This window comes from Pituophis catenifer, unplaced genomic scaffold (genome assembly GCF_029215685.1).
Source record: "Pituophis catenifer annectens isolate HBS135680 unplaced genomic scaffold, rPitCat1.0.hap2 SCAF_16, whole genome shotgun sequence".
NCBI lineage: Eukaryota > Metazoa > Chordata > Lepidosauria > Squamata > Colubridae > Pituophis > Pituophis catenifer.
Genome location: NW_027256896.1, coordinates 13,889,750 through 13,904,065, shown reverse-complemented (window position 1 = coordinate 13,904,065; position 14,316 = coordinate 13,889,750). Strand labels below are relative to the sequence as shown.

Genomic DNA, 14,316 nt, shown 5'->3' with positions numbered 1-14,316 from the left:
CCTCTTTCTGTTGCAATCGTAGACTGGAGCATTTGCCGAGTAGCCACTGTGACAATATTCTGAATATAAAAATATTGGGTGAAACGCTTTAATTGCAGAGCGGTTAACGAGCCATTTCCAAAAATGATTAGAAAGGAAGTGTTTGAACTTAGTGTCGTTTCAAAGGTGCCAGTCGCAGTTTGAGCAAGATGGTTATTATTCCTTCCTCTCCCAGAACTCTAAACCTACTGAAGACTGCTATATTGTAGTCTCCTTGCAAGGAACAGCTGTCTGGAGTATTTGGGGGTGATCTCAAGTCCTCTCCTAGTCCAGAGAGGAATTTGGAAAAGACTGTCTACTCACTGTTTCTTCATTCTGCTGCAGTCGCCATTTCTTCTCCTAGAAGCCAGATTCATATGGACTTCCTTTAGCTAGGTTTAGTACCAAGAAGGAAGGATAGAGTAACAAACCTTGAGAACTGAGCTGGAGATCTTCTAGCCCTTTTGTAGCAGACATTTCATGAAGGTGGGGGTCTTCTTGAAGGGATTAAATCTAGTCTTTAAAAGGGCTGGCATTAAGGGGTATGAATCCATTCCTCCAAAAGCCAGGAATAACTTCTCCAATCTACTAACAACAACTCCTTCTCTTGTCTCTTCTGTCAGTCTCAAGACAGTTTCACACATTCAAATTGTGGACTACTTCAGATTAAATGGACTTGTCTGTTATTTCTGGAGGGCAACCAGGCAGGAATTTAGCCTGTTATATTCAGAATCCAGTAAATGAGGATCCATTAAACAATTATTACACTCTATTACCGAATTGAGAAAATGGGCAAATTAAGTTACTAGTTAACAAGCTCAACCGCATGAAGTTATCCTTAACTGATGTGTCCGGATTATTGTAAATACTAGGGAGACAATGTGTTACAAAGTGAAGCATCGCTTCTCGAATTCTCTTTATTTCCAAAAATGACAGAATTGAGAATACATTCTTTTGACTTATTAGGCATCCACAATCAATCGTTTTATGAAAGGGTTCCTGCACAGCCAGAATGAAATAATGTCGTTGTGGAGCCAACTGATAAAGCATGAAGTTCTGCTGGAAAACAATGAACATACCAAATTTCTTCGTTTTAGACTGACATCTGCAAAGAAGGAATTTAATCTGACGGCATCTTATTGCCATTTGGAAGTGGTAAGATGATATTTGAGAGGGTGGGGGCAAAGAAGGACAGGACTGAGGGGAACTACGAAGGGACACACACTGACTGGGGAATTCTGGGAGTTGAAGTCCAGAAGTCTTAAAGTTGCCAAGTTTGGAGACATCTACTCTAGCCTTTCAGCTTTGTGTTTAATAAATTAGTATCATTCACTTTTCATTGTGCAATCAGGGGTGGGATTCAAAAATTTTAACAACCGGTTCTCTGCCCAGTTGCTGGGTGGGCGTGGCCATGGTGGGTGTGGCCTACTTGGCCTCTTGAACCATGACGAGGGGCATTTTCACCCTCCCCAAGCTCCGGAGGCTTTTCTTGAGCCTCCGGGAGGGCGAAAACATTTTTCGCCCTCCCAGAGCCTCAGCGTGGGCGCTGCACTTACCTGGCATCCAAAAAGGGCCATGTGGAGACTCCTGGGAGGGGCAGGATGGGGTGGGCGGGGCCAGCCAGTCCTCGCAACTACCAGTTTGGCGAACCAGATGTAAAATTAACATTCGGTTCTCCCGAACTGGTCCGAACCGGCTGGATCCCACCCCTATGTGTAATGATTCTTTTTCTCTTAGATAGCTTAGTAATGGCTTCTTGCTTTCAGCCTAGAAAATCAAACATTTCTACATCCGTTGTGTGGACAGACCACAAGAACCTACCTCTTGTCCTACGGTTCGAGGCACAGCTAGAAGAAGTGAAGAAAGAAAAAATGCTTTATCAGAAACGTGGCACTCTCCTGTTCAGGTACCTTGGTTCCCTTCTCACCTGCTCGCATCCATTAGACTTTACAGCAGGGATAGGCACAAAGCCAGCTAGGTGACCTCAAGCCAGTCACTTTCTCTCAGCTCTAAGAAGGAAGCAATGGCCTAGCATTTCTGAAGAGACTTTGCCAAGAAGTCTGCAGGGACTTGAATTATTGCCTAATTCAGACCAAACGGTCCTGGTTTAACTGAAAACTTCACATAAAAGTAAAGGTAAAGGTTCCCCTCACAGATATGTCCTAGTTGTTCCTGGCTCTAGGGGACGGTGCTCATCTCCGTTTCAAAGCCGAAGAGCCAGCGCTGTCCGAAGACATCTCCGTGGTCACGTGCTCAGCATGACTAAATGCCAAAGGCACACAGAGCATTGTTACCTTCCCACCAAAGGTGGTCCCTATTTTTCTACTTGCATTTTTTACGTGCTTTCGAACTGCTAGGTTGGCAGAAGCTGGGACATGTAACGGGAGCTCACCCCGTTACGCGGTGTTGGGATTCGAACAGCTGAACTGCCGACCTTTCAATCGACAAGCTCAGTGTCTTAACCACAGACTACCGTGTCCCTTCACATATCTTCACATATCTTTCCTTAAATGAAGTTGATGACATTTCCTCAAGTACTTATTTATTTAGCGTATGGCTCCTCCAGTACTTCCCTCTTCCATCTCTTCCTTACCTTCCAGGACCAGACAGTGGTTCTGCTATCTTTCCTTGTTTTTTTACTCTTAACTCCTAAAAGTGTTAGTCAACCTGCCAAGGGTGGTTGCAGTCCTGCTCCATCTCTTGAGGAGACCCCCCTCAGCAGGTCCTACCTCCATCTCAACTGAGACCCCTGCTTCTCTTCCTTTGCATCCTAGGCATCCGCTAAATCTCCCCTTTCCACAAAGTCTTCTTCTCCAGGAAACATTCACGGTGAACAAGAAGGAGAAGCATTACTCTTTGGAAACTAGACTGGTGATTGATGAGCGGGAAGACTCCATTCTAACCCTCACCTTGGGTTATCCAACTAAAAACCCACACGTAAGTGGTCAGCATGGACCGAGAGAGTGGGGGAAGAGTCATTCTTTCAATTCTCAAGAGCTATGGGATTATCTTCCTTCCATCTCTAGATATGCGCAAGATTGACTCATCCGTATAACAGCGGCATTTTCCCTCAAAATACAGAAGCGTGCATCATGGTGCGGAATCTCACCCAGGTAAGTTGAAGTCAGAAAGGAAGGGAACAATTTTGCCACATGTAAATTATCCGGCCTGCTGGGTGCTTAGACCTGGCCCGCGGGGCTACCCTGAACACAGTGAGGAAGTGGCCCGTGGTGCCTCTGCCAGCGAAAACGGGCTCCTGAGCTCCATTTCCAGCTGCGATGGCCTCCTGCAACCCTCTGTCAGCAAAAATGGAACTCACCTGAGGCCACTGCAGCTGGAAACGGAGCTTGGGAGCCTGTTTTCGCTGACAGAGCGCTCGGACTGCCACAAGTGCCCCTGACATGAATGACATTGAGTAGGCCACTCCCACTCTGGCCACACCCACCCCACTTCTCTGAGGTCAAACACAACCCGGATTCAACCCTCAATGAAATCGAGTTTGACACCCCTGATATTGACAAAGCCAACTAGAAGATCATGAGCTTGGGCTCAACAGGACTCAGTCCTAGACACATGTAATCTCGGCACCGCTTTTCTTTATCATGACCCTAACCTTAATCCTTGAGTCTCTGAGATTCCAAATGTAGGTGTTTCTTTGTTGACCCAGCAGTTTGAAATCATGAAACTATCAAACCTTACAGGCTAATCAAGAGCTGGAAGTGAAACTGAAAATCAGCCAAGAAGAAGTACTCAGCTTCCTGGGAAAATACCAAAATAAATCAAGCATGGGCCAATCCCGCCATCTGATACAGCTGGATATCACCCATTCATTCCAGGTACAATATATCCATATTAACAATTTAGGATTAAAACCCAATCCATCCCAAAAGAGAAAACAGAAGTATGTCAGAATCAAGGAAAACAAATGCCAAACTAGGTTTAAAGGTAAAGGTTCCCCTCGCACATATGTGCTAGTCGTTCCTGACTCTAGGGGGCGATGCTCATCTTCATTTCAAAGCCGAAGAGCCAGCGCTGTCCGAAGACGTCTCCATGGTCATGTGGCCAGCATGACTCAATGCCAAAGGCGCACGGAACGCTGTTACTTTCCCACCAAAGGTGGTCCCTATTTTTCTACTTGCATTTTTTATGTGCTTTCGAACTGCTAGGTTGGCAGAAGCTGGGACAAGTCACGGGAGCTCACCCTGTTATGTGGCACTAGGGATTCGAATCGCTGAACTGCCAACCTTTTGATCGACAAGCTCAGCGTTTTAGCCACTGAGCCACTGCATCCCTTCTAAACTAGGTTTAGGAATCCAATATCTCTAGAAGAGGGTTTGGGAATAGCTGATCTGTGTCATAACCACAGTTAAGCTTCTCTTAACTCCTTTTTTAAAAAACAGATACTCCAACAGTTCAATATTTGGCTTAATGGACCAGACTCTGGAATTGAACTCTATCCTCAATTTCTTCAACGAAATTGGTCACATTTTCCACAAACTATTCAGGTACTCGAAAGTATATTCTCCACTGTCATCTTTAATCATTTCTGTTGATTCTTCGGCATTTTTCTCCCCCGATTCTATCAATGCACTGAACCAAAACACCGAACCAGCACAACGGTGCAGTCAAAAAAAAAGTCAGGCTGGTGTCCTTGTGCTCATTGTTGCTAGTTACCTGTAACCTGATGACCTAACACTGATGACCTAGCACTGATGATGTTACCTAGTTGGGTAATGAAACATATGCAAGAAAACAATCAAGCTCAGAAAGCACCAAGAGCCTCACAGTTCTTCTTCTTCTTCTTCTTCTTCTTCTTCTTCTTCTTCTTCTTCTTCTTCTTCTTCTTCTTCTTCTTCTTCTTCTTCTTCTTCTTCTTCTTCTTCTTCTTCCTCTTCCTCTTCCTCTTCCTCTTCTTCTTCTTCTTCTCCTCCTCCTCCTCCTCCTCCTCCTCCTCCTCCTCCTCCTCCTCCTCCTCCTCCTCCTTTTCCTTCTTCTCCTCCTCCTCCTACCTAGTTGATACCTAGTTGGACAATGAAACATCTTCAAGAAAACCACCAAGCTAAGTGAGCACCAAGGATCCCACAATTCAACCCTGAGCTACAAATATCGGCTATCTGTCAGGTTTCGATGTCATCTCAAATAAATTGCACTCCCAAACAATTAATCTTTGCTGAAATATTCCATTTATTGAGTACGACAGATCTGGCCCCGACTTCATCGTAGCCAATACTAACCCTCTGACCCCCAAACCCTTCCCTTTCCGTTCCCCAATTCTCATCTTCTCATTGGCCATCTTCCAAGTCAGTCTCCCCAGCTTCTGACCTCACCCCACAGGAATGTTCCCCCCTCCCATCCCATCTCCTAGGGGATATTATCTACAGAGAAAATAAGTAGGTGAAAAGTCAAGCCTCGTCTTTTTATGGCAGCATCAGAATGCTGACATTCTCTTCTATTGGCAGGATCTGTGATTTACAAAATGCACCCATCATTTGAGAGTAGTATCTTTATATACCTCCCATTCTCCTCCTCCTTCTTCTTTTGACATCTGGGCCATTGATTTTGGGTTGTGGGCCAGCCAAGGACTTTAGCGTGATCTTTTGACTCTGCTTTCCTGATGCTTTAGGCCCAGGCCAGTCTAAACTGTCATGGCCAAAATGGCCTCAATGGATCTTTTGACCTCCACACCAGTACACGGAATCTAATGTTCCTGGAGGCCAATTTTGACAACGAGATGAAAAGAAACACCCGAGCCTTTCGTGTGAGCGCTGCCCTAAAACAAGACATTCTAGAACAGTTTAAATATGTGGAGCTGCAGTTCCTGAGTAAGGAGACACCATCAAGGTAAATGAAGTGGTAGGTGGTAGGTGATAATCCAGAGATCAGTGGTGGGTTTCAAATTTTTTTACTACCGGTTCTGTGGGTGTGGCTTGGTGGGCGCAGCATGGCTTGGGCATGGCTTGGTGGGCATGGCATGGCTTGGTGGGCGTGGCAGGGGAAGGATACTGCAAAATCCCCATTTCCTCCCGATCATCTGGGACTTGGGAGGCAGAGAATAGATGGGGGCGGGGCCAGTCAGAAGTAGTATTTACTGGTTCTCCGAACTACTCAAAATTTCCACTACTGGTTCTCCAGAACTGGTCAGAACCTGCTGAAACCCACCTCTGCCAGAGATGATCTTGAACATCTTGTCCATAACGTCTTAAATTGGCCTGTTTTTTTTTTAATGACAATAACCAGACTTAAGAAGGATACACTGAAAGTTAAGGTCAGGTCTCCTTTACTGCCAGCTCAACTTTTGCTGATTTCATGGACACAATCCATGGACTTCCTTCCACTGTCTTCTTCTGAGCTGCTTGTTGACTTCCAGCATAGCCTACAGCTCTGGTAGCCTTCCATTGAAGTAGTAACTTAGCTTGACCCTATTGAGTTTCAGAGACCAGAAATAATCACCCAAGTGTTTTCACCTCCTGAGGTATTTTTGCATGTCTTGGTCTTATAATACCTGTTGATTTTTCTGCATTCTGCAAAATTGCAAACATTATAGAAATGCTCCTTTATTGTAAAATTGTATTGGCTGCTTGCTTAGCCTTTTTAGAATAATGTTGGTTTTCATTAGTTTCTTTCTTACAACAGGCTGCTGTTGACATCATCAGTAAAATTGAACCAGCATTCCTTCCAGGTGGGCATTTCAGGATCCAAGGAGCAGAAAGCTGGTGTGGTGACCCTCCGTGGCTATGTACAGCACAACCTTGAAAGCATACGGCTCATTGTACCTCAGGATCTTTCCCTGAATAGTTCCCTGAAGCACCGGATCAATTTTAATGAAGGTACTACAACATCTCTGTTGGTTTGGACAATCAGATCATCGGGGCCAGATAGATAATGCTGCCAGGTAGATCTGGAATTTTCAGCTTCTGGTGCTTTGGAGAAAACAATTGTTGACAATCTTCTGTAGTGAAGCCTCATTGTAATCAGGTTGTAAATGGTGTGGCCACATGACCCTGGGATGCTGCAACCATCCTAAATATAGGCTGCTTACCAAATGCCCGAATTCTGATTATATGACCATGGGGATGCTGCTACAGTTATAAGTGCAAGGACCAATTGTAGGTCACTTTTTTCAGTGTGGTTGTAATTTTGAATGAGTAGGGTAGGGTAGGGTAGGGTAGGGTAGGGTAGGGTAGGGTAGGGTAGGGTAGAGTAGAATAGAATAGAATAGAATAGAATAGAATAGAATAGAATAGAATAGAATAGAATAGAATAGAATAGAATAGGAGTTAAGGTTTAGGGTAGGGTACGGTACGGTAGAGTAGGATAGGGTAGGGTAGGGTACGGTACGGTAGAGTAGGGTAGGGTAGGGTAGGGTAGGGTAGAGTAGAATAGAATAGAATAGAATAGAATAGAATAGAATAGAATAGAATAGAATAGAATAGAATAGAATAGAATAGCTAACCTTTTTGCCATTGCATGCCAGGAGCAGGGGGTAAGTGCACGCGTGCCCACACCGATAATTCTATGTGCCCTGCCCCCGTGAATGCATGCGCGACCCCCCTTTCCCACTCTCCCTGTTCCTGGCACGTGATGGCATGGTAGGCCCGCTTTTGGCTCTCCCCTGCCTCCAGAGCCTTTCTAGTAGTCTGGGGAGGGCGAGAATGGCCTTCCCCACCCCCCCAGCAGCCCTCCGGAGGCCAGAAACGGCCCGTTTGCCAACTTAAAAACTTCCAGTGTTCGAGCATTCACAAGTTGTGGAGGCAAGTTGTTCCACTGGTTGATTGTTCTCACTGTCAGGAAATTTCTCCTTAGTTCTAGGTTGCTTCTCACCTTGATTAGTTTCCATCCATTGCTTCTTGTCCTGCCCTCAGGTGCTTTGGAGAATAGCTTGACTCCCTCTTCCTTGTGGCAGCCCCTGAGATATTGGAACACTGCTGTCATGTCTCCCCTAGTCCTTCTTTTCATTAAACTAGACATACCCAATTCCAGCAGCCGTTCTTTATACATTTGCTAAATGAATGGTTGTAATCCAAGGACTACCTGCGAAGAGTTATAATTTCTCTGACCACTTTGGCAGGGCTCAAATCTTGGTTCACCCCATCCTGATTCAACCCTGATTGTCTTACTTCTGTCTAACAGGCCTTGTGACCATTGCAGTGAACCGATCCATTTTTTCAATTCATGTCCGGAGCAAATGTCTATGTGGGAATGAAAGCTTCTATAGCATGATGGTGGCCGTGACCCAGGATGGCCGTGATATTTTCTTAGCTCAGGGAAAACTGAAAGGCTCCCCGGAACCGAAACGAAGAATCCAGAGGGATGAAGTCCATGTTCCGAAGGGCGCAAGAGGTCTCTGTGTTGGCCTTGCAAACATTTTCCTTCAGAGCGAGGTTGGATTCACAGGCACCTTCACCCACAACATCAGCAGCTTCTATGTAGCAGGTAATGAACGTTGAATGGTTAGCCTCTTGGTTTTAGAATCTTTGGGGAAGTCACTTGAATTCATACTACCTAGAATTTAAAGATTAATCCATCAGAATTGGACTTTTTGTTCGGTTCTTATCCAAAAAAGGACACCTAACATCAAAGACGTCATCAAAAAAGCTCAACAAAGAATGTTCTTTCTGCGCCAACTCAGAAAGCTCAAACTGCCCCAAAGAGCTGCTGATCCAGTTCTACAGAGGAATTATTGAGTCTGTCATCTGCACCTCCATAACTGTCTGGTTTGGCTCTGCAACCCAACAAGACAGACACAGACTTCAGAGGATAATTAGAACTGCAGAAAGAAACAATGGCTACCAACCTGCCTTCCATTGAGGACCTGGATACTACACGAGTCAAAAAGAGGGCTGTGAAAATATTTACAGACCCTTCGCATCCTGGACATAAATTGTTTCAACTCCTACCCTCAAAACGACGCTATAGAGCACTGCACACCAGAACAACTAGACACAAGAACAGTTTTTTCCCAAACCCCATCACTCTGCTAAACAAATAATGATCTCAACACTGTCAAACTATTCACTGTATTACTATTCTTCTCTTCCTTCCTAGTATCTATCTCTTCCCACTTACGACTATAACCATGTTGCTTGTATCTTTCAATTTATGTTGTTTTTATTTGTTTCCTAGTACGATTTGATAGCTTATTAGTAACCTTGACTATCACTAAGTGTTGTATCTTTTTATTCTCGATGAATGTATTTTATTCTCCTTATGTACACTGAGAGCATATGCACCAAAGACAAATTCCTTGTGTGTCCAATCACACTTGGCCAACAAAGAATTGTATTCTGTTCTGTTCTGTTCTGTTCTGTTCTGTTCTGTTCTATTCTATTCTATTCTATTCTATTCTATTCTATTCTATTCTATTCTATTCTATTCAGGACACTTGACTTTTTGTTTGTGGGTTCAGAAAAACCTTCATGCCAGGAAGCTGAACTCTCCACGAAACTGTCTCCTTCTCCATTGTCTTCTCCAGGACTTCCCACAGAAAGTAGCATCAAGACCATGTATGGTCACAACAATACTTACCAGAGAGTAACTGCAGATCTTCAAGGGGGCAACCAGAAAATTAGTGTCATATTTGGAGTTGAGAAGTTGCATCCAGAAGCCCTTCAAACCCAGTTGGCAAATCATTCTTTAGAGGTACAAGACTTTTTCTCCAAGTTTAGTACGGAGGGTTACTGACCATGAAAATAGTCTCACTAACTTTAGGCTATTCAGAGATAGATAATAGACTGACTGGATCCCACACAAATTTGTGTATTTGTTGGTTCAGTGGCTAAGGCGCTGAACTTGTCGATCGAAAGGTTGACAGTTCAGCAGTTCAAATCCCTAGTGCCGCGTAATGGGGTGAGCTCCCGTTACTTGGCCCAGCTTCTGCCAACCTAGCAGTTTGAAAGCACATAAAAAATGCAAGTAGAAAAATAGGGACCACCTTTGGTGGGAAGGTCACAGCGTTCCGTGTGCCTTTGGCATTGAGTCATGCCGGCCACATGACCATGGAGATGTCTTCGGACAGCGCTGGCTCTTCGGCTTTGAAATGGAGATGAGCACCGCCCCCTAGAGTTGGGAACGACTAGCACATATTTGCAAGGGGAACTTTTACCTTTAGACTGGAAAAAACTAAGGTGACATTTTGATTCTTTTCTCTTGTAGGCATCACTAAGAACATTGCTCCATGGACCAGATGTGGTTAACAACTCTGCGCCCAGTGTAATAAGGGAAATCTTTTTGAATAGCAGTTTTGCTCCGCTCTGTATCCACACAGCATGCAATCTAGAATACGTTCTGGAAACCAGTTTCAATCATGCTTGGCCTTATCTTACATCTCTGGGCCTCGCCCAAGAGAATAGGGTGAAAATGGCCATCACGAGAGGGGATCCACACAGAGTCCTTCTAGAAATCACCCTGGGAAATGGCAAGTGGACGGGCCATGGGGAACTGAGTGCTGAGGCTGGAGGAACAGCTGCAGAATGGAGGGTGACTTTTCTGAACAAATCTGGCGCTTTGGAGGTGATTATGCGAGAGTTTCTTCTAAGGATTTCTCAAACTCAAGAGGGTAGATGAGAGAGGTCTCACACGGTCCGTGTAAAGCAATATAGTAGCAAATCTGGTATTATAAATTGTGTATTTATTTATAAATTATAATTATAGCCAGTTTGATTCAGTTATTAAGGAACCAACTTAGAACCTGGGAGATCATAAATTCTAGACCCATTTTAGACATGAAAGCCAGCTGGGTGACTTTGGACCAATCACCAAGAGACAGTGAATTCTAGTCCCACTTTAGCCATGAAAACCAGCTGGGTGACTTTGAGCCAATCATCAGGAGATGGTGAGTTCTAGTCCCGCCTTAGCCATGAAAGCCAACTGAGTGACTTTGGGCCAATGACCAGGAGACGGTAAGTTCTAGTCCCGCCTTAGGCATGAAAACCAATTGGGTGACTTTGGGCCAATCACCAGGAGACTGGCAGTTCTAGTCCTGCCCTTAGGCATGAAAGCCAACTGGATACTTTGGGCCAATCACCAAGGGACAGTGAGTTCTAGTCCCACCTTAGCCATGCAAACCAGCTGGGTAACTTTGGGCCAGTCATCAGGAGATAGTGAGTTCTAATCCTGCTTTAGGCATGAGAGCCAGCTGGGTGACTTGGGGCCAATCCCACTCTCTCAACCCAAACTATAAAATAACATCAGTAAGAATTACAACCATGTCAATAATAAAAGCTATGAGCTAAAAGCCAGCATCCAGAAGCCCTTGCAATATTACAACACTTACATATAAGTTCTTCATATTTAAGACTGCAACTTATTTGGCATGTGTTAGATTGGAGAAGGCTGGTGATGGGTTTTATGAACATATTCATAAAATAATATGAAGTAATGACTCACTAAAAAGAAATTTTTTTTTCCCCCCTTGGGTCTACTAGAAGCCAACATTTTCCCAAAATTTTGTTTCTGGAGGATCATTTTTCGGCAAGACTCAACACGCAAATTTAACGATGTTCTTCCAATGGAATGGTACAGCAGTTGATATGCAATTGGAAATAGACAAGTATGTTGCGCGAGGAACTCTGGACCACTCCCTGCCCTATCTCCAAGATCTGGGACTGCCTCGTAAAAACTTGATTCTCCTCATCATGACTGGTAATGCTGGTGTGGAAGGACTTCTGGTGCTCCATGTGGGCAAGTGCAAGCTGGAGATACAAGGAGAAACCCAAGCCAAAGCCAAAATGGAATGGACACTGGAGATGGAGATGGCCTGTAAAGCTTTGCAGGTAATTTTTGCTTCTTCCTTCTTAATTCTTGAAATCAGTCTTTCCTAGCTTTGCATGTTGTAGATGTGCTGGAATCACAGATTCCAGAATTCCCGTCTATCACTGGTCAGGTCTCGTCGTGACTGCTTGGCAGACGTCTATGAGAAATTTGAGGGGGAATTTAGTTATGACTTGAGGATGCAGTTAAGGCCAAGGAATTGGGTATGTCTAGTCTACTGAAAAGAAGGACTATGGGCGATACAATAAGAGTGTTCCAATATTTGAAGAGCTGCCACATAAAAGAGGGATTCAACCTATTCTCCAAAGCAGTTGAAGGCAGGACAAGAAGCAATGGGTAGAAACTAACCAAGGAGAGAAGCAACTTAGAACTAAGGAGAAATTTCCTGACAGTGAGAACAATGAATCAGTGGAACAACTTGCCTCCAGAAGTTGTGAATGCTCCAACACTGGAAGTTTTTAAGAAGATGTTGGATAACCATTTGTCTGAAGTGGTGTAGGGTTTCCTGCCTAAGCAGGGGGTTGGACTAGAAGACCTCCAAGCTCCCTTACTGTTATTCTGTATTCTATCTCATCCAGGGCAAAGATTAGAAATGGATTGCCTTCAAACATGTTTATGTTTTGTGTCTCACGGTAGGATCGCGGCTTCCCAAATCACGCACAATTAAATGGATCCCTTCTGAAGGATGATGGTCAACTAGAATTCTTTAACAGCCTCCAAGTGGAAGGCCAAGGGGCCTCCTTTACAGTAAGCACCAAGTGCCAGCCAAAGTTTATTTTAGAAGTGGAACTGAGACACGGGCTTTCGTTCTTCAACAGGATCCCCAAAGAAAACAAGCTGATTGTCCATTGTGGGAAACGACTCAAGCGTGCTATAAACTTGGAAGTGAAATCTGGGCTTTGCCAACTTCAAGCCAACTTGGAGATGGATGCAGGAAACGGATCCCAGTGGCAAGCGGTGATGGAGAACTCTTGCAAAATGATACAGGTATCATCTTGGCCAGTGTACAGAGTAAGGAAGGTGACCTTGACAGAGACACACAGGTGGTGTTGTCTAGGCAAAAAGGGCAGCAAGGACTCTAATCATCCTGGTCTAACAAGTGGGGCAGACAGCCCACCATGGGAAAGGACTTGGTGTCAAACACTTTGATGCAGGGGTGAAATGCTCCCGGTTCAGACCGGATCGCCCAATCCGGTAGCGATGGTGGCGGGTGGTTCGGAGAACCGGTAGCAAAAATCCCTGTGGCCCCACCCCCACCCCCCCATGCCTAGCTGAGCCGCATGATCATCCAAGTTTTTTTTTTAACTTTATAAATATTTTTTCTACAACCTCTTCCGACGAAAAAATGCTTTTAAAAGTTAAAAAAAAAAGCCTCTGATGATTGCGCGGCTCAGCTGGGATCGTCAGAGGCTTTTCAAAGCATTTTTTTCTGCAACCTCTTGGCCGAAGAGGTGGTAAAAAAAATGCTTTGAAAAGTCTCTGACGATCCCAGCTGAGTTGCCTGATCAGCAGAGAGGCTTTTCAAAGCATTAGAAAAAATGCTTTGAAAAGTTTTAAAAAAAAAAAAAGTTGGCCACCCCCACCCAGTCACATTACCACCACCACCAAGCCACGCCCACAGAACCGGTAGTAACAAATTTTACATTTCACCCCTGCTTTGATGTCTCCTTTTTTTAAAGGGGGGGACAGTGGCCTAGTGGTTAAGAGGCTGGGTTTGTCGACCAGAAGGTTGGCAATCCAAGATCCAAGTACCATGTAACAGGGTGAGCTCCCATTCTTGCCCCAGCTCCTGCCAACCTAGCATGTAAATGTGAGTAGATAAATAGGTACCACTTCAGTGGGAAGAGAACAGCGTTCCGTGTACCATTGGAGTATAATCATGCCGCCTACAAGATCCCAGAAGTATCTTCGGACAACGCTGGCTCCCTTGGCTAGGAAACAGAGATAAGTACCATCCCATAGAACCGTGATGGTGAACCCATGGCACGTGTGCCAGAGGTGGCACGCAGTGCCCTCTACAACAGCATGTGAGCTGTCTCCGCAGTTCAACTCTGCTGTGCATGCATGCACGCCTCCTGCCAGCCAGTTGGTCTTTGGGGTCTCTGCCGCGCATTTGCGTGGGGCATGTGGGGTGGCCACGTGCATGTGCGGGGGAGAGGGCACATGTGAAGGGGGGGTGAGGCTTGTGCAGGGGAGCCCCATGCACATGTGCGGGGGAGTCCAGGCAGGGGGCCATGCGCATATTCATGGGGAGGGTGCGTGCGCAGGGGAGGCACACGCATTGCATTTGGGGGGTTCGGGCACGTGTGCATTTTGGGCACTGCCCTAGAATCAGACATAACTGGACAGAGAAACCTTTATCTTTTTACTTCTTTTTTTAACATTAACATTAACCCTAACATTAAGAAAAACATTCCAAATGATACAGATCCAATCAAAATCAAAAGATAGCAGGGTCACGTTATCTGAGATCTCAAGGTAGCATCTAGACTCCTGAAATTCTTGGATGGAATCCAGGGGTTCCTCCAA

The 14,316-nt window shown here is 45.0% G+C and overlaps 1 protein-coding gene across 1 annotated transcript in view; it reads left to right on the top strand.

Moving 5' to 3' along the window:
* LOC139325453 (apolipophorins) overlaps nt 1-14,316 on the top strand; it is a 75,101-nt gene that overhangs the window by 36,250 nt on the left and 24,535 nt on the right. Inside the window, exons 30-41 of the mRNA XM_070955337.1 lie at nt 985-1,173; nt 1,785-1,924; nt 2,793-2,955; nt 3,045-3,131; nt 3,720-3,854; nt 5,642-5,859; nt 6,652-6,845; nt 8,149-8,451; nt 9,491-9,657; nt 10,171-10,432; nt 11,614-11,789; nt 12,424-12,774. Of these exons, the coding sequence (XP_070811438.1) occupies nt 985-1,173; nt 1,785-1,924; nt 2,793-2,955; nt 3,045-3,131; nt 3,720-3,854; nt 5,642-5,859; nt 6,652-6,845; nt 8,149-8,451; nt 9,491-9,657; nt 10,171-10,432; nt 11,614-11,789; nt 12,424-12,774 (2,385 nt within the window). The remainder of the gene's footprint in view (nt 1-984; nt 1,174-1,784; nt 1,925-2,792; nt 2,956-3,044; nt 3,132-3,719; nt 3,855-5,641; nt 5,860-6,651; nt 6,846-8,148; nt 8,452-9,490; nt 9,658-10,170; nt 10,433-11,613; nt 11,790-12,423; nt 12,775-14,316) is intronic.